The sequence below is a fragment of the Protopterus annectens genome, chromosome 4.part1 (assembly GCF_019279795.1).
Source record: "Protopterus annectens isolate FY-2018-M chromosome 4.part1, PAN1.0, whole genome shotgun sequence".
NCBI classification, from domain to species: Eukaryota; Metazoa; Chordata; order Ceratodontiformes; family Protopteridae; genus Protopterus; species Protopterus annectens.
In genome coordinates, this window is record NC_056734.1 from 793,876,122 (window position 1) to 793,901,237 (window position 25,116).

Below are 25,116 nucleotides of genomic sequence, written 5' to 3' on the forward strand. Positions count from 1 at the left end.
TACATCTGACAGATGTCCTCAAAGAGGTCATTGAGGGCATGCATGATGACAACATTATCATCTTGTAGAACTTGATCAGGTCAAGACATTTGACACAAATCCACACTGAGGTATTCAATCAACACTGCCATATGTGGCCATAAACAGCTATATCACCAAATGGGTAGACCAGTGTATGACATACGTGTCATCTCATTAGGGTGAATTGTGTGACATGATCTATAATCTCAGGTTCAGTGATCATGTCAGTACATCAGGGGTGTCTGCCAGTCCCTTTCCTGCCCATTAATTAAGTGATGGACATCACAGATGACATGCACACATGTCCAATCATCTGCCTGAAGGACTTCAGATTGTGGGCAATCATTGACTCTACCTGCAACATTAGTATAATACAGAGCATATTAACACATAACAAAAACTACTGCCACAGCCATGACAACACCTGCATTGACAAGAAATATGTAGGGATTTGTTGTATCAGGAAACAAACATACCACGCAAGTGTAATGCGGACATCACATCTTATAAACAGACTGATAGGTATGTGACCCATTTTTATTGGGGTAGATGGTAAGTGGAACATCCACCAGCATGTTGTCATGGTGCTGACTACTCTCTTGAATGTAATTCAAGTACTGGGTATGTGAAGGACATGCACGTCATAAGCCATAATACCTTCATAGTTCCAAACCTTCGTCATACCAATAACTGTGTACAATGCATCCTTCTTCATGTACCTCCCTACACATTTCCCAGTGATTTGTAACTTAGGTGTACCACCTTTGCCACAGTGCATTGTCAGACAGCTTACTGGCTATACCTAGGTATTCATTCTGTGGAATATACATGACTGTCTGATGATGCAGAACACTGATCGATTTGTTACACCAGATGCGTGTGTGCTACCTGCACTGCTTGTGCACAAACACTACATACATAGGTGTTTGACAACATTAATGGCATGTATATCATTCATGACAGGGTGGATTGTGCTATATGTGTGTATATATATATATATATATATATATATATATATATATATATATATATATATATATATGCTATGCACACAAGGCAGCTAGCCTGTATTGCCCATACTGTCACATACAGGTATAGCAGTGCCCCTCCTGACACTTCCTGCAGATATTACAGTGCCAGGAAAGTGTGCATGGTTACCCTAGTAGAGTATGGATGTATCATAATAGTTGTTCAAGTGAATGTGTACAGGCTCATCTCCTATCACTTCACATCACATATGTTATGGCAGAGGCATGGGATTAGTGGCAGTATTACTCTGATATTGTCCATGAATGTGGTTGGTTCCTGTAATGTTTTTCCATGATCCTTAGCCTGTGGCCACCTTGCTATGGGACCTCTTCTGACAGTGCACTCATATTCAGGCATATCAGTTTACACAGCTTCACAATACCCACCCTACCCCAGTTGTATGTCAGATCCCTGATAGATGTTGTCATGAAAGAAGATACTACTAGCCCAACTATCTGGAATTTTGTAAATAATTATATGTTGTTTGTGAATAATGACATGATTTATATAGAAGTGTAACAAAGAGAGACACTGCTAGCACAGCTGTCTGGAATTTTGTAAATGGTTGTGGGTCATTTGTGAATGTCAGTATGCTTCATGTAAGATGCTTGTGTTACATAACTATTAGAAATGTATATGATATAAGATGGTTTGTACAGTCATATGAGTTGAAGAGGCATTTAACAAAGCACTGAGCTTAAAAATATATCAACAGTGTACCCCACTGGAACAGAACAGAAATGTACATACACTATTGTAATTGTTTAGCTGTATATATTTTAAAAGAGGAAAATGGAATATAGAAAGTGAACTTGCAAAACTTTAGAAAAAAATCTGAAATTAAATTACTTTATAGCCACATAGCAAAAGGATGCTATCTGTCAGTTTTAGTGTAGTAACAGACACAAACTCTAGAACTAGAGGTTTGCTGTATTGCCCTGGAAGTGTTTTTATTGTTTTATGACTTCCAGGATGTGCCTTAGATCTAAGAAAAGCCTTGTCTGTGTATTTTCACAGGTAGATGATAAATACTACCAGCTGCATCAATGGGGGGGGGGTGCCTGGAATACAGTCAGATAACAAGAAGTGATGTCATCCTGCAAGCTACCCAGTAGTAATGTTTGAGATATCAGTTTAAAAACTCTCTGAGAGAGACTGAGTATTCTGTATTTTATTTTGACCTGATAACATCAGCTGAAAGACCCACTCACCGCATCTGCCTTGCTTGGTCTGTAAGTAAGTTAACTAGGATATAGTAATTCTCTTTGATTCAGTCCTGTACTGTGTTTGGACCATATACTTCACATTCATACCTCTCAACTGTCTAGATATTCCCAGGATGTCCAGATGTTTTCCTTATCAAATTTGTGACTTTCTGCCATATCACTGGGATGATCTCATGACTGATGTGACCTAATATTGCATATATTTGAGTGCATACCTCTCAATTGTCCTGATGTATGCAGAATGTACAGTTGTTGCTTCATATTTGTGATCTTTTCCTCATAACATTTTTTTTCTGGCAAATCATTGGCATGTCATTTCAGAATGAAGTAAAAAACTGATGACTGACACTTGAGTTTCATACTTCATGTTCTTTAGAAAGTGCATACTAACATACAACCTATTATTCTATCAACTTTCTAAGTTTGGAAATGTAATATTAAAAATCTGTCCCTATTTTTGGACCTTTATCCCCATATCTTGCTCAAAGAGGATGACAGTTATGTTTGAGTTTCATTCTACCACATTTCTATGCGACATCTATGGCAAATATGTACCTGTTTCTGGTTAAATGTCCCTGCATTATGTTGGCCTTGTGGATATGTGTTTCACTAGCAGATGCACAGCTATCTGTGAAGCGCTGGTCATTATTGTGGCATTCCATGAAAACCCATGGAATGTAGGTGCTTTGATTTATACAGATTTGTATCCACATTTGCTTACATGGTTTCCTGGCTGACAACACTGTTGTCAGCCATGAAACCTAACTTAGGTGTACTGCATGGCATTAATATGCATTGCATGCTGGCGCTTGCCATGCACAATCATGCCAACACGTCAACTTTGTGTAGGCTCTGTGCAAAATTTTTTGAATCCTGGGTGCTTAGTATAAATGATATCAGTGGAGGAATGGCTACAAACTGCAAGAAATGTCACACTGCGAGTAAGCTACAGGATTGTCAGTGTGCTTATGCAAACATGTTCATAGTGAGCAAACAAGACATTGTTTTGTACTACATATGCTCAATACTAGCTATTCTTAGGAAGCCTTATGGATGTTGGGAAATTCACTGTAGGATATGATGCATTAACTTATGTGCTTTGCAAATTGTAGGTCTATTTCTTCAATGTGCTGTGCCTATGAGGACTGCTGCTTCCTCTCTGCAGTACACTGTAATTTCTGTTCTCATGCAGAAAGCACATGGTTATTTCAGGAATATTATCTCTAAAAACTGCATACAGTTGTAAGCACATCAATTTTCTTTTCTTTATCAGATTAAATCTCCAATTTGCATTTGCAAACACTGAAAACTGTATTTCTAGACTATAATTAACATAACTGAAAGAACTGAGTACCATAATAGAATTCCCAACTGACATATCATTACATTCAGTTAAAGGGATCATACTACAGGTAAAGAACATCACCATTAGAGCAATATTCACTTAGTATTATATTTTTTTACATCAAACAAAAGGCTTACAGATTTTTATCCAGCCAGTTAATATAGTGTGCCTCAACTATTTTTGTATTTTCTAAGTCAAATGGCCATGAATTAAGTGATAAAGCACCATGCAAACCATCTTTGACATGATAATGAGTTACAGAGACTCCAGCATTTCTTAACCTCATAACGTACATGATACCATCATCTCGTAAAACATCATATTCACATGTCATAACATAAGTTTTGGGTAACAGTTTCAGCTTTGAATCCTTAACAAGCAATGGAGCTGCTCTTGAATCCATAAGACCTGGATATTTCTGTAGAAGCTCAGCTTTTCCAAACATTGGCTCGCTGTAAGTGTATGATTGTTTCACATTTTCTGGTAAATACATGCTCCAGTTTACAAATGTAAATAAGTAATTAAACTCCAAAGCCATGTGGGTGTTAGAAGCCATAGCATGATAAAGAGAAGGATCATTTGCAAAATATTCACTCCAAAATCGTACTGTTAGTGATTTGGTCAGCAAAGGCATGTTTTTATTTTGCTGATAAGATGGTGTGTCAAAGTCTATGGGTTGAAGAGCTGGATAAATTAGGGCCTGGATCTTTGGTTTATTTCTTACTTCTGCATCTTCTGCAATCTGTAAAGAAAATGCAGAATGCAATTAGTTTGTAGTACTAAGCTGATGTTCTGTTTTAATATCAACAAAAAATAATTCTTCCTTTTCAAACTGTAGCTTTTATATTTTACTAATATTTTATTTTATGGGTGTTGCATATCATCTGATAAACTAAAGTTCACACAATAAAGTGAGATGTTAATTTCTTTAGACAATTTTATTAATCAGGCTATCATTTTTAATCAGGTAACTTTTGGATGAACAGATGTATTCCAACGATCACAAATGCCAGTTTTCCATACAGAATTGATAATGTTGCTAATTAACGGCTTTGCATAGCAGCCATAGCAGTGAAGAAGAGTAGACTGGCTACTGCATCAGTTTAAGGACCCTGTAAAAAGGATATGTTTTCTCAGTGTGGTATTTTGCAATTCATAGACACACATTACCGGCAATGACGAAAGACAGAATTATTGGCTCATTTGCATATCTATGGATCACAGTTAACTACAGCAAATTGCAGATGAGTAGTTAACAGTTGAGGCTACATCATATTAGCACAGGCAACAATTGCCCCTCAGTTACTCTCCCAGACACAAGCACATAATGAAGCACACACACACACACACACACACACACACACACACACACACACACACACACACACACACACACACACACACACACACACACCACAAACCCCATACCAGTCCCTGTTCTCAGAACACCCATAATGCCTCCTTTTTCTCTGCCCTTGTACTTCATGAATGGTTACAGTCAGTTCTTAATGCCAGAAATTAGAGTTTCACACTTTATGTCTTACAGTAAATACATGGTAGTCCATCCAATGTGGCAGCTTTTGTTTATATGTTCAGGGGGTGGAAGTAAAACAGTCACCCCAACCCAACCTACCTGCATTCACTGGCATTAACACACACACACACACACACACACACACACACACACACACACACACACACACACACAAAACACAACACACACACACACACACACACACACACACACACACACACACACACACACACACACACACACACACACACACAGCCTCATATCCATCCAGTTCCACTCAAAGACTCCCTCATCCATTCAGCCATACACACACACACACACACACACACACACAGTCACACACGCACACACACGCACACACAAACACACACCCACACACAAACACACACACAAACACACACACACACACACACACACACACACACACACCACAAACCCCATACCAGTCCCTGTTCTCAGAACACCCACAATGTCTTCTTTTTCTCTGCCCTTGTACTTCATGAATGGTTACAGTCAGTTCTTAATGCCAGAAATTTGAGTTTCACACTTTATGTCTTACAGTAAATACATGTTAGTCCAAAGCTGTTATCTCTGTGACTTACTAAGTTTATAGCAGGAACTCATTATCTTGGCGTTGAGAGGTATGCTGTACATTCCAAGTATATATGAAATGTGTTGCACTATCTTATGAGTTAATGCAATTGGTTAAAGCACAGGTTTCCTGTGTCTTCAAAGGTGCACCCCTGCATTTGCTTTTATTTGTTAATTAATACAAAGATGTTTATTTTGGTGTCTTGGGATGTCAAAGAAGAGTAATATTCTCCAGTGAAAGTGAGAAGGTACATCGTTAGAATCCCTGTTAGTGTCTTCCATGGTATGATGTTCGCAGTATCCCTGTAGTCTAATGGTTTGCCTCTTCATGTTTTCTGTTTTTTTTTTCAAAACTGCCTTTAAGGCAATCTGTGCAGCATAACATTTGTGGCTAGTGTTGTCCCTACCCACATATTTGCAAAGTGTTCTCCTTGGTGTCCAAGTGGTTCTCCAACCCCTTAGTACCATTACTGTTTAAGTGCTGTTCATGCACAAGTTTATAGAGTTATTCCTGGTGGCTAGAGTTCTTCCCCATGCAATGTGGCAGCTTCTGTTTATATGTTCAGGGGGTGGAAGTAAAACAGTCACCCCAACCCAACTTACCTGCACTCACTGGCATTAACACACACACACACACACACACACACACACACACACACACACACACACACACACACACACACACAACACACAACACACAACACACACACAGCCTCATATCCATCCAGTTCCACTCAAAGACTCACTCATCCATTCGGCCATACACACACACACACACACACACACACACACACACACACACACACACACACACACACACGCGCACATGCACACACACACACACACACACACACACCTGCTAACTCCCCTACCTCTATGTCCCATATAGAAACACACCCACACTTGCACTCACACATGCAGCCCCCTCACATACACTAACACATACGGCTCCTATCCTACCTTACAACTAAATTCCCCAGCACTTGACTGTATCATGATGAATGGGCATGGCCTTTTGGCCATGTGTAGTACAGAGATGTACGAGTGGCCGTGCCAATCTCCATGACTGAGTCACTCTTTGAATTTCTTAGCATGCAGATACCTTCCAGAAGGCAGTTCCAGGGGAGACCACACATAGCTAATTAACATGTACCTCCCCAATGGACTTCCTCATTAGCATCTATCATGGCCATAGAGATGGCTCACCACAGTGCTGCTTGTTTTTGAGCAAATGCACAGTTTATGGATGGGATGTTTATGAATTCAAAAAGGTTACCGATGGGTAAACCTCAATATAGCATTTATGAAATCTCCCATTTTTTTTGTGTCCCCAAAAATAAGTCATTAAGGCCTGATTGGATAAGAATGGTAAACAGCAAGCTTCTGGTGATAGTATTGGCAGTTATCTCAAGGTCTGTTTACACTAGAGGGTAATTATGTAAGGATGTCTAAAGGCAGCACCCCTCCATTAAGGATGACAGGGTAAGGGATGGGAGGCTTTTCCAGAAATGTGAAAGTGTTTACATCAGTAGTAAAGTTGAGGTATTAACTTAATGAACAGACTTAGGTAGATTCATCTGCTATTACACTAACTTCATTCTTGTGGGACTCAAATCTAGATTTGTTAGTACATCTTGCGTAAAAGTTGATATTTCTCAGTTTAAATACAATTCATTGGGTTTTCACAGAAACTGCAATAAAACATTTAATGAACGGAATCTCAAGAAGTGAAAGAAGCCAACAATCATACAAGTGGTAAATAAAAATGTGCGGCAATACTAATTACCATTTCAGTGTAGAAAAAGAATAACATTATATCGTTTCACAAAAGGAAACTTTATAACACCCTAGAACTTATTGTCAGTTTTTCATCGATATGTCCTTCCTGCCTTCTAAAGTATAATATTTTGTTATGTTTCACAGGTTTTTCCATGTCCATTTTTATAGAAGGTGGGTGTTTATCAATGGTCATTTTCCACTCTCCCTCTATCACAGATATTGGCAAATAAAAGCCATTATTTTTCTTTATATTTTCCTGCCCAAGCATGTCATTAACTCCCATGTGAAGGTTATAGTCTTTGAGAAAACCAATTGACAGTCTTTACAAATACCTTTCAATTTTTGATTTGCCCTTTGGCAATACCAGAACATATGAATTGAAAGTGTATCCTACCCTCCTTCTCTCTCAGACACTTGGTGTCTACTGTCCTAACATGTACAAAGACTGTGATAAGCAGAAAGTAACATCTATGCATTATTCGTATTGCATTATCACATATGCAGGGTCATCCCTATATGGTCCTAATCCTTTATTACAGAATTTTTAACCCTCATGATGTAAGGGATACACCTTTAGCTTCCCATTTCCTCTGAAATTGCAGACTCCAGCCTCACCTCGTTTCTCTACCATGCTATTATAAATGGTCCTTGTCTTACTTTTCTACTACATAAACATTTCTATTTAGCACCCTATAAGATGTAGAAAACTTTTGTTCATGTTGAACATCAGGTCAAAGGGTTTTTGGTTTATTTAATAACATCTGATTCTCAAACATTAACCCATTCTTATTTGCCCCAGAACTGAAAGGCTCTCCACTGTCCTTACAGTCCTGGGTTTTGAGATATATAATCCATGTCAGTCCTTTTGAAATGTTATCTCTTTCTAATGCTGAATATCTTGTTGATTCTAGAAATGACTTATCTGCATCTGGGACAATCTAATCTCCCACCTTATATTCCCCTTTCCATGAAAACTATTCTATATTTATCCACTCAGTTTCTACACAAATCCGATTTCTCTCCATTCTTGGTAAAAAAAAATCTCTACTTGGCCTTTGTACTTTCCCTGAATTATTAGCCTTTGTGCTGTAAGCATGTTGGAAAAATGAGGAATCCTACATCCTCCTAATTCGACATTTACATATACTGGGAATTAAGATTTCTGAAGTCTTTACTCCCCTTCACGTGTTTCTCTATTTTTCTTTTGATGCTTTGGAATTCTGGGTGATGGCCATTTAATGGAATTAGCATTATCAGAGAGATCATGATCTTAAGTATTTTATCTCTACCTAGTTGATAATGCACTTTATATCCTCCCTTTGATGTGGCACTCTTTTCTTTAGCCTCTCTTTGCCAATGTATTATAGACATTAGATCTGAGTTCCAATAAATCTGTCTTAACAGTAAGCTGAAATGAAGTATGTAACCCCTAATCTTTGATACTGAGGAAAAGGTGCTTGTTATAATCCTCTTATTTCTCTTCTGCCTCCCATGTTACCTGTGTGTGGAAGTACCACCTTGGATCCATGCATTTGAGTCCAGATACATAATCAGTCTCCCTAAATATGGTTAAAACACAAGGCAAAGCTGTCTCTCTATCCTTTGATACTAAAATATAGTCTTCAGCAATGAACCTAAGTACTTATTTTTTCTCTCTTCTTTCTTCCAAAGTTTGTAAGTTACTTAAGGATTTCAAATGCTGCTGATTTACTGACTTCTACAAAATGGCCCGGGGAAAGAGGAAAATGTTGTCTAGTTGCAGCATTTAGCTTGAGCTTCACAGGACATTCAGCAATTAATAAGTATATTGAAACTTGGTGCTTTGTACTTGACCATTATTCAGGTCATAATCACCTTCCAAAATGCCTAAATTTTCATTATGCTCCTAAGCTCTATTGCATAAAATCAAATACTTTTTATGCTAAGTAAAACAACTCTGTATGTAGGGCCTGTTTTATTAAAATTCATAAGAAAGGGTGAGAGCGTCTAGCAGTTGTGTGCATTTTGTTGCCCTTTAATAGGACCTGGACAACCAAAATGCAATATTATGGGAAAAAAGTGATATAAGCTTTGAGTTAAGACTTGAGCCTTTTTTTTTTTTTTTTTGCTTTGACATTTACAAGAGAATGGTCATGTAATTGCTAATGTCACAGCAGTCTCTAATACCTTTAGAGGTGACTGTCTGCTTCATGAGGGTGACATTGACCTTCCTTTTTAATCACATGGAAGAGGTGTGTTAAAGTATGAGCCAGTTCTATACCCCATGTCTTATACAGATAAGTAGGTTTACTAGAAGGGCTGCATGATTCATGGTCACCTTTAATGTTTTGATTTGCTTTCTTAAATTGCTCTAAGGCAACATCTGCATCTGAGAAAATAAAATTGTCCTTCTGTGACAGGCATCTGTCTTGTTTCCCAGCTGAAGTTCATTATTCAGAATTATAAAAATGATAGCCAGAAATGCAGAGGTTTATCACAGAATGATAAGAAAGGTTTTATTTTTTTCTTCTGGCATTCTTGTAATGGATCTCTTCTCTAAATGCACATCCACTAGTACCATTTTTTTGTTTTGTTCAGTCATTAAAATAGCATGATGTTATGTAGTCTATTTTTCTTTTTGAACTTTGTTCTTCCATTGAAATTTTTGGCCACATTCATAACTATCAGCCTTATCACATTTAGCAGATTTCTCCAAAGTTAAGCAACCAAAGCTTGCCTACTCTGGTGTTCTGATTTGACCATAGGTAGGTTTAATTTCCTCTCTTTTATTAGTGCAGTTGTACAGCAAATCAGAGAATAAATTCTGGCAGCTCATCATGATCAAACCAGACCAATAGACGATATATTTTTTTTGAAATTAGTGCTAGCAGCATCTGTGAATTCTATGTTTGTGTTGATCAGATGTCTGTGGTATGTTTCAACTATTTCTTCACCAGTACCTTAACCTTTTCTAGTTTCTCTCATGCCTCAGTTGAAGTGGCCTGGGAATCAGTGGCACTGTTACTTTTTTAAAATGTTTGAGGCTAATGATGGCCAACAATTATGAGAAAAGACTTAAAGATAAGAGAGGAGACTCCTGCAGCACCATCAGTTCAGGATGGTGAGTCCAGTGTGGGGTCTTAAAATGGGGTCTGGATGTACTGTTGTCTGCACTAGAGGTGCTGTATGCTGTGATTTTTAGCTTCATTTTTGGGGTGATTAAGGTAAGTATGTGAAGCATTTTTAATGCTGAAAGTTGAAAGGTGTGTGAGTGTGTGTGTGTGTGTGTGTGTGTGTGTGTGTGTGTATGTGTGATATATACATGCGATGGATGGGTGCGATGTATGCCTATGTGATATATATATATATATATATATATATATATATATATATATATATATATATATATATATATATATATATATATATATATATATATATATTAGTGTGAGAACATACATTTATATATAGGTTTTAACATGTTATGTGTGTGAATATGTGCCCCAGCAGGTATGTTCCTAGCCTTAAGCAACATTCTACTGGCACTCAGAATGATGCCTCAATACAAACATAAAATGATTGACTTTAACAATTGGCTTAGTTTCTGGTGTCATTCTAAGTGGATCCAGTACCTGACAGCCTGGGAAGACAAGACTGACATGATCAACAGACCACGATGCTTTGCCAGAGATGGCCTGCATCTGTCTATCCTGGGCATCAGCTTCTGGAAAAGGCTATTTCCTCTCCCATGCTGCCTTATTTAGGCAATGCCATGAAGTCAAAACTACCAACATGAAAATGTCATCAAAACACAAATTAAAGGTCATGCTGCTAAATGCTAAGAGTCTAAACATAAAACTGCACTCATTACAAGCATTCTTAATACTGGAAGATGCTGAAATTTGTGCAGTCACAGAAACCTGGTTCAAAGCTGCGGAGAGCACCCCAACCATGCCATGTTACTCATCTTGTCATACATTCAAACCACAAACCATGGCCAGCAAAGCAAAAAGGAGGTGGAGTTGCAATAAATATTATAGACATACACACCTCCAGGCTGGTCAAACAGTATGACGCACAGGAGACACTCTGGGTGCAGTTAACCACTGACAAGACCCCTATTCAAATCATACCTGGCTACAGTCCCTCAACTTTGACTCAAGATGCCCACTCCACCTATCTGGACCTCTTCAAATCTATCAAGATTCAACCCTTTACCCTCATCTTGGGCAACTTTAACTATCCAACTATAAATCAGAAGGACTACTCATGCCAAAACACAAATGCCCAGAGATTCCTTGATTTTTGTCAATGCCAATGCATTGAACCAGCTGGTTGACACACCCACAAGAGGTGATAATGCCAAAACACAAATGCCCAGAGATTCCTTGATTTTGTCAATGCCAATGCCTTGAACCAGCTGGTTGACACCCCTACAAGAAGTGATAATGTCTTGGACTTGGTATTAAGCAACATAAGTAACCACTTCAGCAAAAGAAAGAAGGAAAGAGCTTTAACACAAGAAGAAGAGGAGAAATAGATGGAGCTGAAGAAGAATAGCAGTGCCTCAAAACAGCATGTGCAAGGACAACAGAACAGATATGTGGCCGAGTCAGGTATGGAAATAAGGTACAAAAGGCAAGATGGTGGTGGAATGAAAAAGTCCGGGAAGTCATCAAAAGAAAGAAAGGGTGCAGGAAAAAGTGGGAGATAGAAAAGTATGACCAGGTTAGGAAGGAATACTGGTTGGCTAACAAATAAGCTACAAATGAAGTTGCAATAGCAAAGAATAGGGCATCATAGGCACTCTAACAACTTCTGGAAAGTGACTCATTAGGTGGAACAAAGAAACTATATCAGGTTGCAAGGCAAAGACAGAAAGATAAAGAAGATAGTCAGACAGCCTTCATAAGGGATGCCAGTAACAACCTGCTCACCAGTTCACAGGACATCAAAGTCAGATGGAAGGAGTATTTCCAGGAGATTCTGAATGAAGAAAACCCACAGAAGCTGTACTGCCCCAGAAATAGCCTACAATGAGAGGAGAAGAAGAAGAGCCTACCCTAGGATAAGTAAGAATAACACTAAGGAAAAGGAAGTCAGGGAAAGCAGGAGGCTCGGATGAGGTCACAGCAGATATTATAAAGATTCTGGGTGGAATAGGGGAGAAATGGCTCCTGTGGGTACTCATAGCATTGTGGAGAGAAAGATATATCCCAGATGACTGGAGAATAAGCATAGTCATGCCAATGTACAAGAACAAAGGGGACATCCACAACTGTGGACAGTACAGAGGCATCAAACTCCTATCACACTGCATGAAATTTCTGGAGAGTGTGATTGATAATTGGATATGCAGAGTAGTAGAATGTAAGATGGGAGATGAGCAGTTTGGATTAAGATCAGGGTGCAGCACAACTGACTTGATGTTTTCAGTGAGACAGATCATTGAGAAGAAGCTAGACATGAGGAAAGAGTCCAATTGGGCATTCCTAGACTTGGAGAAAGCATATGACAAAGCCCCAAGAAAGATGATACAGGCAATACTGTGGTGGTTCGAAGTCCAGAAACATTGGTAGAATTAGTGCAGGCTATATACAAGGACTGAATGACTCAAGTACGAACAGTGTTCTGTCTCACAGAGGGGTTCTCAGTGGGAGTTGGTATACAACAGGGTTCATCTCTGAGCCCACTGCTGTTCATACTGGTGATGGACTACATTAGCAAACAGGATGGAGGGGACAGATCAATAAAGTTGCTGTATGCAGATGATGTGGCACTACAGGCAGACTCTGAGCAGGAGCACCAGCAAAGTATAGAGCAATGGAATACAAAACTGAAGGCACATGGGATGCAACTAAGCATAGATAAGACAGTAGTAATGTCAGCAAACTGGGGAAATCATAAGTAGCTGAGCATTAAGATAGAAAGGAAGATAATGGAACAGGTAAATAGCTTCAAATACCTGGGAGGGGTTGTTCAGGAGAAAGGAAGTCTGAATGAAGAGGTCAAAGCTAGAATCAGAAGGGCTGCAGCCAACAGGCATACAGTGTCAGGTGTAGTCTATGATAGAAGAATGCCAAAGAAGCTGAAAAGTAAGGTGTAAAATACAGGAATGCGACCAGTACTACTGTATGGTACAGAAACTCGGGCAGTAAAGCAGAGCAGATGAAGAAACTAGAGGTGATGGAAATGAAGTGCCTGAGATGGGTGGTAGGATGCACACAATGGGAAAAGATGAAGAAATGAGGACATCAGAGCATAAGCCAAAGTAGCCCCAATTGCAGAAAAGATCAAAGAGACCATAACACAGTAGTTTGGACATGTGCAGAAAAGCAGAAGACAATCTGGTGAAGAAAATTTGGGACAGACAGGAAGAAAGCAAGAAGAAATGAGGATGTCCAGCAAAGAGGTGGATGGATTATGTGAAAGAAGATCTGCGTCAGTCAGGCATGAATGTTGAAGAAGGCAGGAGTTTGGCATTCAGTTGAGAGATGGTGACAGTTAACATGATGCCCTGACCCCATGTAGAAAATGGTAAAAAGGGGGCTGATGATGATGATGATAATGGAGAGAATTATCATTCCATTATTAATCATATGAAGATGGATTTACTGTAAGGCACGTATTCCCAGCAGAAAACACATGGATAGAGGACAACTGTGTTTTGCACCATAAAGAACAATATTTTTTTAGTTTGCAATCCTCTGTGCAAATAAGATGCCCATTATTGCTCATCATTCCCCAAAGGGTAGGACACACAAGAACCTATTTTCTGCACCAATTCTTTGCCATTTTCCTGAGACCTATCAAGATGAGACATTATGGTTGGAGAAGTTGAGAGAAGTGCTCCTTTTAGAGTACAGAAATTTTGCAAGAAGTTGTCCAGGATTTATCTGGATATCCTTTACAAGCATTACAGCCATAGCTCCTGCAGGAGGGCTCTACCATGTCACAGTATAAGGCTGATGCCTGGAATAATTTGGGCAATGTTGTTACCCATCATACTGGCATCCCATACACGGAGGAACAATGTTGTCACCATTAGAGTGACACAAGTTGAAGCAAGTCTAATCTCTTTCATCAATGGGAAAACAAAGTTAAGATGCAGCCACAATCTCAGTACTGTAAGTATAGTGTTTTTTTACCTATCCAGATAATCTGACACTGCACACCAACATACAATTTGTTATTTTGCCCTTTTTATATCTCTAGGTCCTGCAGAGATTGAAAGAAATTGACTGATGCACGGGACAAACTAGATGACTTAAGAGAGTGCCAGGGTGAGTATACCTACAATCATAAAAAAATTCTGTTTTCATAGTAATAAATTAAAACTCTTTTTTTCTAACTTGTTATACAACAATGCCACATCTTTTAGTACTGGCATAGTTCAAAAGAAAGAATTTGACTGTGCAATGTTAGAAGTGCATTTCTGCATGCCTCCTCCTCCTCCTCCTCCTGTATAGGTGGAGAAGTCGATCATCATGTTAGGACTATGTGATCTGAGATTATTAAGATGGTTTGGATTTTAATTTACCCCAATAAAAAAGTTTTTATGTCATGTAAAACTATCATGTCATCCCACTAATATCAATGCACCATTACATGGTCCATGTATGTTTCTTGTCATCCCATTAATATCAGTGCACGACTACATGGTCCATGTATGTTCCTTGTCATCCCACTAATATCAGTGTAACACTACATGGTCCATGTATGTAATATCCATATGTAGTGGCTTGCTGAGCATTTCATAATAAAATTAGAAGTATCTCTCCCTGGTATATCACCTGTGACAGACATTATGTGAGCAGCATGTTTATTTTGTATATGTGCAACACCATCCACAACCACAAATGTAGTGTGTTGATAAATAGCTCCCATCATTAATATGCTATTATGTCAGCATGCATGTCAGACTGGCTTTTGGCATAGCCACTTCCCTCCATATGTTATATTCAGACTAATAGGTTGATGACATACCTATTAAGTCCTACTAGTAGAAGGTTATTATTCACTCCGGAGCAGCTCTTTTGAGTGTGCACCTTTAACCCCTAGTGGGCGTGGCTTAAGCCTTTAACAACTAAGTTATCACCTTAGAGTTCTAGAAAACTCTCATTGAAAGAGGTCAAATATCAATAGAGTTGTGTTTGCCATCACATATGGCTCAAGACAAAATATCCTGGTACCTTGTAAGTAACATGGTTTTGGAATTATTAATGCAAATATGAACAATCCATATTTGACGCCTAGAGGAGCAGTAGGGGTTAACTGCAGAAGACGCCTGGAGGAGTACTCGGCTGTAATGAGTTAATTCTATCAGTATCAGCATAGTTCAGAATGCAAATTCCCTTGTGTATGCATTTCTTTTACTCATCCCTCTGTCTTTATCCTTACTCTTTCATACATTTACTTGGTTAACATTTTTTTACTCAGTTTATGTTGGTATTATATACAGCAGGACAGCAACCAACATCTAATCTTCTGGTAAACTCTGTAGTTGCACTACAGGTGGTAGCAGTAACTCCTCCATCAACAAAAGAGGCACCCAGCACATCTGGGTTCCAGCTTGCCAGAGTTGCTTCCACCTTCTGCCATAATTGCACACCAGTAGCTCTGCGTTTGAGGGCAGTACAGTGGTACTCATGGGTACTAGGGCAAGAGGAAGTAATACTTTTGTCATCTGTGAGGAGCTGGGAGAACCAGTGGGGGAGATGATAGGAGGTCTAATAACTACATGGAGACCATGCTCAGGCAACTTGAGTCATATTGCTATCCAGCTTTGACTCCACCTTCTGAGGTAGGCCCCAATGGTGACTGTTCCCAAGGTGACGAGTAATCTCACATTAGGTCTAAACTGACAGAAACTGCATCTGCAAACAACAGCTGCTATCCCACAACTCGGTGATCCCTTTTCTTTTGTGTCCATTCCCACCCATGTCTGTTGTACAATCATCCCCTCACCACTGAGCACCCAAGTGCTCCAGATTATGCAGAACGCTCTGCATTTATAGATGAGCAAAGCCACTGTTCTGCTGTTCCGCACTGAACAGCTGTGGTGCTGCTACACGCAGTCTGATTTGTTTATGTACTGCAATTACTGCCAATCAGCATTGTGGTATACAAACCAATGCATAGCACCCTGCTGCCCTTCCACATTACACAATGTTGGCTGTGCTCTAGTTTTTGATAGGCTCATACACTGCATTTACAGCCAATCACAAATGCAGTATATGAACCAATCAAGTAACAGGTCTCAGGAGGATGGGAGCCAATGAAGCTAGCCACAGATTTTCGTGATCAAATTAACTCTAGCTCTCTGGCAGTTTTTTCACCATGGAATCAGAAACTTCCAGGATAAGATTATGTGCCGTATATACATCGGTTGTGTCTCTTGTACCTTATACAGTATAGTAATTACTGGGATTGTAAATTTAGTGTATGCATTTATCAGTGAATAGTTTGGATTTATTTCTGTTACTGCATGTAAGCCTGAAATAGATCCATTTTATAAGTGGATAAGTGGTCTTTCCAGGTGAACAGATGTAAGTAAAATAAAACAAAACATTGTTTTTGAGTGTTTATGTGTGGGGTAAGCACCTTAATCTTTAAGCCAACTGTAGCAATTAAGCCATTCCCCAACATAAAACACTGGTCTGGAATTTCAACCATGGCCCTCTCATACCCAAAAGAGAATCATTAAATGCCCCTGATTTTAGGTGAGAATTTTGATCTGTGAAAGTAGTGAATTTCAGCCAAGAAATATTGGCAGGCATTAAACTTACAGATGATGCATTTTAATTAAATTAATTTTATTCTGGGTCTTTTTGTTGTAAAATTTGAATTTTTTTTCTGGCATATCACTGAGTACTGAAGTCACTAAATTCTGACATACATTTGAGTTTCACACTTCCTGTCCTTTAGAAAATGCATGTTAATGCAAAGCCTGTTATTCTAATGACTTTCTATGTTTACGATAGCAATATTTAAAGCCTATTCCTGACTTTGGGCCATTGTTCAACATTATATTTTGCGTTGTCCAAATTTCTTGGTCTTAGAGGTTAAGAGGTGTGCTTTTAATATAGCCAGTGCTTCCATTGATAGACAAGCTAATGCTCCTGGGAAATGAGATAAAACTGTATAAGGTTCCTCAGTCTTGGAGGTAACTCTTCTACACCCCAGAGTTGATCCTTCAGTAAGTTCTTTTATGTAAAACCACTAGCTCCAAACACTTGGCTGCTTCTAATCCAGTTCCCTCTGTTGGGGATGGTAGAACATTTGACAGATTCAGAAAATAGGTTTATAGCTCTTCAATCTAAGCATTCAGAACTAAAAAATTGTCAGTCTCATCTGTCCAAGTTCCTTTTGGCATCTTTTGGTGACATGAAAAAGGCTATTGCTGATGTACAAGTGTCTTATTGAATTTTACAGATGTTCTACCATGCTCCATGCTAATGGCACGTTTTGCACAGTGTGAAAATAGGGTGTTCCACATTTTGACCATTTGTTACACATTGTTAGAGTCTGTGTTCCACATTGTCCTCCTAAGAGGTTGAGACCTATGCCTCACCATTGTCTTCCTTCCATTTGTCAGATGTCTTCTTCACTATTGTGTTCCACCTCCCTCATTGTATTACCCCACACCCTGTCAGTCGCACTTCTTTTTCCATGCTTCTTAATGTCTCTGTGAAGGCTGCCAGCCTAGCCAGATAGAATTGTGCAGATAATTCTGTCATTTGTAGATATAAATGTTGAAATACAGGCTTGTTTTCTTAAATGCAAGAATATGCTGTGAAATGCTGAACTTAATACAATGTAGCAACATTGCCCTCTGCTGTAAAGAAAGCTAAGTCAAGCATTTCTTGTATGTCCTCTGAAGTTATAATTACTTCATGGCTGTCCTTTGACGTTAAAGATTCAGAGTCATTCCGTCTGGGCTGGCACATTCTTTCTATTGTTTTAACTTAAGGAATAATTACTAGAGTTTATATAAGGAATGTCTTTTATTGATGTAGTTTCTTGCAGCTGCAAAATAACAAAAGAATGTAGTATCTGCAGCCTGGGAACACCAGGAAAGTGTGTAAAAAGATGATGTAACTCGCAGATTTGCTCTGAGCTACAGCATAATGGTTCAAAATTCACGGAACCAACTAACATTGCCAATATACTGGCAGATAAGTTTAGTGCAAACTTCACCCCACTCTCACCCCCCAAAGGGCCTATTTCCATACCAGAAGATTGTACTGCCCCTAAAATCACAAACACTCAGTGAAAATAGCACTCTCCAAGGCAAGAAACACAGCATCCATGGGACCAGACAGCATCTCAGGCTGCATACTACATGAACTCCAAAACAAATTAATCCCTCACTTTAATACCATGTTTAACCACAGTCTCACCTCAGGCTATGTGCCCACAGAGTAGTGCACGGCAACAGTTATACCACTCCACAAAGGAGGTACCACCACTGCCCTCAGGAATTACCACCTCATCAGCCTGATGAGTCTCGTCTGCAAGGCCATGGAGCGCATCATCGTGGAACTCATAAACAATGACATTGGGAACCTACAAACCCTTGACCCCACCCAGTTTGTGTTTGTAAAAGGAAGGTTTTGTCTCCTAAATCTGGATGACTTTTTCGACATGGTCACGAAAGCAATAGATGAGGGAAAGGTGGTTCATACAGCATACCTTGATCTTGCAAAAGCCTTTGATACCATTCCTCACTCGGGAATTATTGACAAATTCACCAACCTAAATATAAACCCCTATGTTACGGGATGGGTTGCTAACTGGCTCATGGATAGAACCCATTCAGTGAGAATAGGAAACACTAGATCCGACTCCAAACCTGTGACTAGTGGTGTACCACAGGGCTCAGTCCTGGGACCCATCCTGTTTGATATCTACTTCTTGGAGGTACAAGCAAACATGGAGGGACTATAGCTAATAAAGTTTGCAGATTATTGCAAACTGGGTGCCATAATTGAGACCCCTACTGATGTAGATATCCTTCAAAAGGGTCCTAAGGATACAGATACATGGTGCCAAAACCATGGCCTCAAGCTAAATGCCAAAATGTGCATCATCATCTCCTTTGAGAAAAAACAAGCACCTACGAATTATAACATAGGTGGTAGCCCACTTACCACGGAGAGTGTGACAAAAGACCTAGGGACTCAGGTGGATAGTAACCTCTCCTTCAACAACTATATTGCTAAAGTGGTTAGAAAATCCTTCTGCATGGCCCATCTTATCACAAAAGAGCTTGCATCCAGGAATAAGAATGTTATTGTCCCTCTCTACTCATCAATCATTATACCCATTATTGAATATAATGCCCCATTCGGGATGTACCTAACAAGGCATCTGCAACAACTGGAGAAGCCTCAAAAGTACCTCACAAAGAAGTTAACAGGCCTCAAACACTTGCCCTATGCCATGGGGCTGAAAAAACCCAGACTGTACTCAGTCACATACTGGCTACTCAGAAGTGATCTCTGCCTGTCATACAATGCTATGTTAAACCCCAATTTGCTAGAAATGCTCCACCTAAGGAAAATCCAATCCACCAGAGCTACACACTCATGGGACATAAACCTGACATCAACAATAAACAGGACTTGTTGGAGGGACAGATTAATGTCCCAGAGACTTCCCTTGCTCTGGAATAAGGTCCCCATATATGTGAAGCAGAGCTCCTCATTAGCGCTCTTCAAGATGAATCTTGATGAGTGGATGGGAAACAAGGAATTCACCCCAGGAATCACTTTGATGGCCCTGCTAGACAGGGGTGCAGGAAACTAAATGACTTGGGATGGAAGCAAAAGCAAAAAAAAAAAAATTTGGCTAGGCTTAATTATGCCCTAGGGCCAATAGCCTAGTATCTACCTATGAACCTATAATGTTTATCAGAACTGCAATAGCAATTTAAACAGAGAGAATCAGAAGGCATTAAGCATTTTTGTCCTGATTATCCAACTCACAGCACTGCCTGTTGTCATATGTAAGTTATCTTAGAGTTATGTCTTCTTTTAGAAATAGCTAGAAACTAGAAAGATTAGACCAAGTGTTTTTCTGTGATGTCAGAACTGTACTACTGAATTATTTCAAATATTTCTGTGTGATCTCTGAACTTTAGACTAGCACTGTGTAGTAGAAAGCATTGTCTTGTGGTTTTAATTATTTATTATTAAATATTTTAAAACCTTTTAACTGTAGCTGGTTTGTGTAGAGATAGGTTAAGCTCTAGATTACATTGCATATTTATAGAGTTTACTGTCCAAGTCACTCCAAATAAGCCTTGGCTGATTAGTCACACTTGCCAGTTGGATAATAATATTGCACAATAACAATTGGACACCCTTTTAAGCGCCTTTGGGTAGCTGATAATATTAGCTGGGTGGTGGCAAGTGATTACTACTGTATAGTCTGGGTAAAAGGGGCACAGCTGTAGAACATGTGCCAAACTTCCCCAGAAGTGTCTGCGTGGTTGTATAAACTCTTATCTCAAAGTGTGTGTGCATCTGTGTCAGCTACTTGTGCAGGAACATGAAGCACTGTTTGGACAGAGAGGGTGCTGGAGGTTTTAGCTTGCCCAGCTAGACTGAGATCTGCACCCTATAGCTGTGCCAGTGGGGAGTCTTATTGGAGACCTGGAGAGCAAGGGGGCAACCAGCTGCAGACAGACTGTGATTTATGAGTGCTCTTAAGGGAAATTGCACTTTACTGTGTGTATTTGTTATCCTTTCCTCATATGAGATGCCCTCTCTGGTGTTAGCGGTGAGGATTGAGGCTCCTTGATTGCTGGGCCAGGGCACGGGCATCACATATTAATAGGTGGCAGTGGTTGGGATATCCTCATATTAATTGATGGCAGTGGTTGGGATATCCTCATATTAATTGTTTGACACAGGTGGGATATCCACACCACTCATTAATAGGTTGGCAAATACTGATTGGCTTGTAGTGGTGTGGGTAAAGTGAATCCCTGTAGCTTGTGTGCAGTGATCTCTGAAGGTGTTTTGTACTCTAAATCAGCCACACAGTGAATATTCAGAGTTCAGATCACAATTGTTTTATTTCTTTTGTTAGGTTAGTTAGTCAGGGTGAGCAGGCAACATGTCAGCAGAGGAGTATGGAAAGCTGACAAGAAGTCAGCTGGCAGAGTTGTGCCAGGCTAGGGGACTGGTGCATGGAAACCTGACTAAGGCAGACCTGATTGCAGCCATGGTTACAGTTGCATCAGAAAACAGCGACCAGACGGACAATCAGACTGGTAGTGGAGATATAATACCCTTGGAGAATGGACAGCTCAACCTTTCTGCAGTGGACTTAAAAATCCAGCTGGAGCTAAAGAGACTTGAGTTGGAGGCCAGGCATGTGGAAATAGAAGCAAATGAGAGACTGCAATATTTGCTGGCTGAGGAGAATAAGAAACTGTTACATCTGGAAGCTGAGGAAAAAGAATAGCAGAGGCAGCATGAGAAGGAGACGCTGACTCTTTGCCAGAGTCATGACGGTAATGGGTAAGGGAGTAACTGGACCCTATAAGCACAAAAAGTGAGTACATTTCTTCCATAGTTTAAAGAGGGTGATAATTTTGATAGTTCCATTCATATGTTTGAGAGGGTATGTAAACATCATGAAGTTGACCAAGGGCTTTTGGTACAGTTCTTGACCCCCTTACTCCATGGTAAAGCTGCAACTGTTCTATCAAACATGCCTGACATTGCGTGTTTTCATTATACTGCTGTAAAGAATAGCCTTTTAGAACTGTTTAAGCTAACACCTGAAACATATAGGAAAAGGTTTCATGAGCATAGACACAAGGCAGATGAAAGTGTGCGTGAATATGTTGTGAACTGAGCACTTATTTCCATAGGTGGGTGAGTGGATGTCAGGTCACTACTTTTGAAGGGCTGGCAGACCTTTTGCTAAGGGAACAAGCCTTTAGCACTTTGCCTGAGGACATGAGGATCTGGTTAGCTGATAGGCAATGTGCTACTTCAGACGAGTTGGGGAAGAAGGGAGAACTATACCTGGCAAGCAGGGCACCCCTGCACAGCAAGGAGACCCCCAGTACTGCTCATGGGTCTAAAGGAACCCATGGCAGGCAGCACAGACTGCCCCAACAGAATCTTCCAGTAGCAGGGAAAGCCACTAGTCCAGGTACATGTCCAGGCAAGGTGGGGAACCAAAGGTGAGGGAGCCAGTAAGTGGGAAAGACAAAATGCTAATAGTAGGTTGTCTTGAGACAACAGGGGTACTAAACTGCCATCCTGCAGATGTCCTGAGAGGGAAGAATTTGGATGAGGCAGTACCATGTGATTATACAGTTACACACAGTCAGGCTAGGAGACATGCATGTGGGTCTGGTAGCCTGGGGTAGACCCAGACAGACTGCATACTTGCAGCCAGTACTGGTGAGGTGGTTACTTCAGGGAGTGCGCTACTCTGTAGCAGTGAAACTGAATGTGAGCCACAGCTGCTTGTGGGTATATCGATGGTCCCTTGGACAGAGTGACTGCAAAGGTAGAGGTGAGTAGTAGTACCCAGGCTGACAGTGAGGCAACACTGTCAGAGGATGCCAGACTTCCACTGGAAGGGGGCAGGGAAGGGTTACAAGGAGTGAGTTGAGACAGGCTCAGCTCTCAGACCCTGCATTGCTAGGTCTGAGGCAGGTAGCTAGGGAGACACCTGATTCTCAAGAAAAGGGGGAATCTGTACACTGGAACAAAGGGTTACAATACAGAGGGTGGACCACCGAGGGAGGACTACAAGGTGAGACAGTACAGCAGTTGGTAGTGCCTAGAGCCTACCATCTGGTGCTTTTAGCCATAGCCCATGATATTCCCTTTGCAGGTCATATGGGCATAAAACATACAAAGAGGCATATTATGCAGAACGTCTATTGGCCTGAAATTTCAAGAGATATAACAGGGTACTGCTTGACCTGTGAGCAGTGCCAAAAGGAAGGCAAGGCAGGAGACAAGATGAGAGCTCCTTTGATGCCTTTGCCTGTGATTGAGGAGCCATTTCAGAAGGTAGCTATGGATATTGTAGGTTCTCTGAGTACCCCAAGCTCAACAGGGAAAAAGTATATCCTAGTGGTAGTGGATTATGCTACACGATATCCTGAGGCAGTGGTTTTTCCACCATTGAGGCAGAGAAGGTGGCAAATGCTTTGTTAGAGATTTTCAGCAGGGTAGGTTTCCCAAAAGAAATACTGACTGACAGAGGTGCCAATTTCATGTCAGACCTGCTGGCTCATCTGTGGAAGTCCTGTGGGGTGAAGCACATGAAGACCACCCCTTATCATCCCCAGACTAATGGTCTTGTTGAGCGTTTAACTCTAAAATCAAGTCCATGCTACTGGCATTTGCAGATCAGTTTAACAGGGAGTGGGACAAATATTTTCCCCATCTGTTGTTTGCTTACAGAGATGTTCCCTAGGAATCCATAGGTTTTTCCACCCTTTGAGTTGCTGTATGGGCAAAGGGTGAGGGGACCTCTAGATTTAATTTGAGATGAGTGGGAAGGTGAGTGAAAGTCTCACAAGGAGTCTGTTGTGGCATATGTCCTAAACCTCAGGACAAGGCTCAGGGAACTCATGGGCTTGGCCCAGGAGAACCTGGCAGAAGCCCAACAACAGAAAAATGTGTGGTATGACAGGAATGCTCGAGCTAGAGAGTATGCGGTGGAGCAGCAGGTAATGGTTCTCATTCCTGTCAGACACAACAAGCTGCAAACAGCTTGGGAGGGACCCTACAAGGTGGTGAGGAAGGTAAGTGATGTTAACTACATGGTGGAACTGGCAGCAGATGGCAGGGGCACAAATTCTACCATGTTAACATGATGAAACCTTACCATGATAGGAAGGCTCTTGTACTGAGCATTTGCAGTGGATTGCAGGAGGAGTTTAAGGGAGATCTGGGGACTGATATCCTCAGTGAGGCTCGGGGGTGACACCTCAGTTAAAGGGGTAGCAATGTCCCAGCAGCTAACTCCTACCCAATTTCGAGACATCAGAGTAGTGTTGCAGGAATTTGGGGACATGTTCACTGGCAAAACCAGGGTGCACCCACCTGGTGCAGCACCAGGTGGATACAGGATCCCAAAGACCTATTAGGCAGGCCCCTTATAGAGTGCCTGAGAGAGTCAAACATACCCTGAGGGAGGAGGTAAAGGAGATGTTGAAACTAAGGGTGATTCAAGAGTCCGACAGTCCCTGGGCCTCCCCAGTGGTGCTGGTGCCAAAGAAGGATGGCAGCACCAGGTTCTATGTGGACTACATGAAATTAAATAGTCACACAGAGTCAGATGCATACCCCATACCTAGGACAGATGAGGCCCTAGAGCAGCTGGGTGGGGATAAGTATCTTACAACCATTGATTTACCAAGTGTTACTTGCAGGTGCCCTTGACTCCCAGTGCTAGAGAGAAGCCAGCTTTTGTGACTCCTCTTGGCTTGTATGAGTTCACAAAGATGCCCTTTGGGAAAAAGAATGTCCCAGCAACTTTCCAGAGGCTGGTAGATCATATCCTAGCATGAGCAGGAGGGTTTGCCCTTGCTTACTTAGATGATATTGCCATCTAAAGCCATTCCT

General features: G+C 40.6%; 1 protein-coding gene across 3 annotated transcripts in view; it reads right to left on the reverse strand.

Annotated features, from left to right (window-relative positions):
- Positions 1-3,710: 3,710 nt before the first annotated feature.
- The window catches only part of LOC122801057 (arylacetamide deacetylase-like), a 523,400-nt gene continuing 501,994 nt past the window's right edge, over positions 3,711-25,116 (reverse strand). For all 3 annotated transcript variants that reach the window (XM_044070541.1, XM_044070540.1, XM_044070542.1), the window contains exon 6: positions 3,711-4,363. In XM_044070541.1, the coding sequence (XP_043926476.1) occupies positions 3,755-4,363 (609 nt within the window). In that variant the 3' untranslated portion in view covers positions 3,711-3,754. The remainder of the gene's footprint in view (positions 4,364-25,116) is intronic.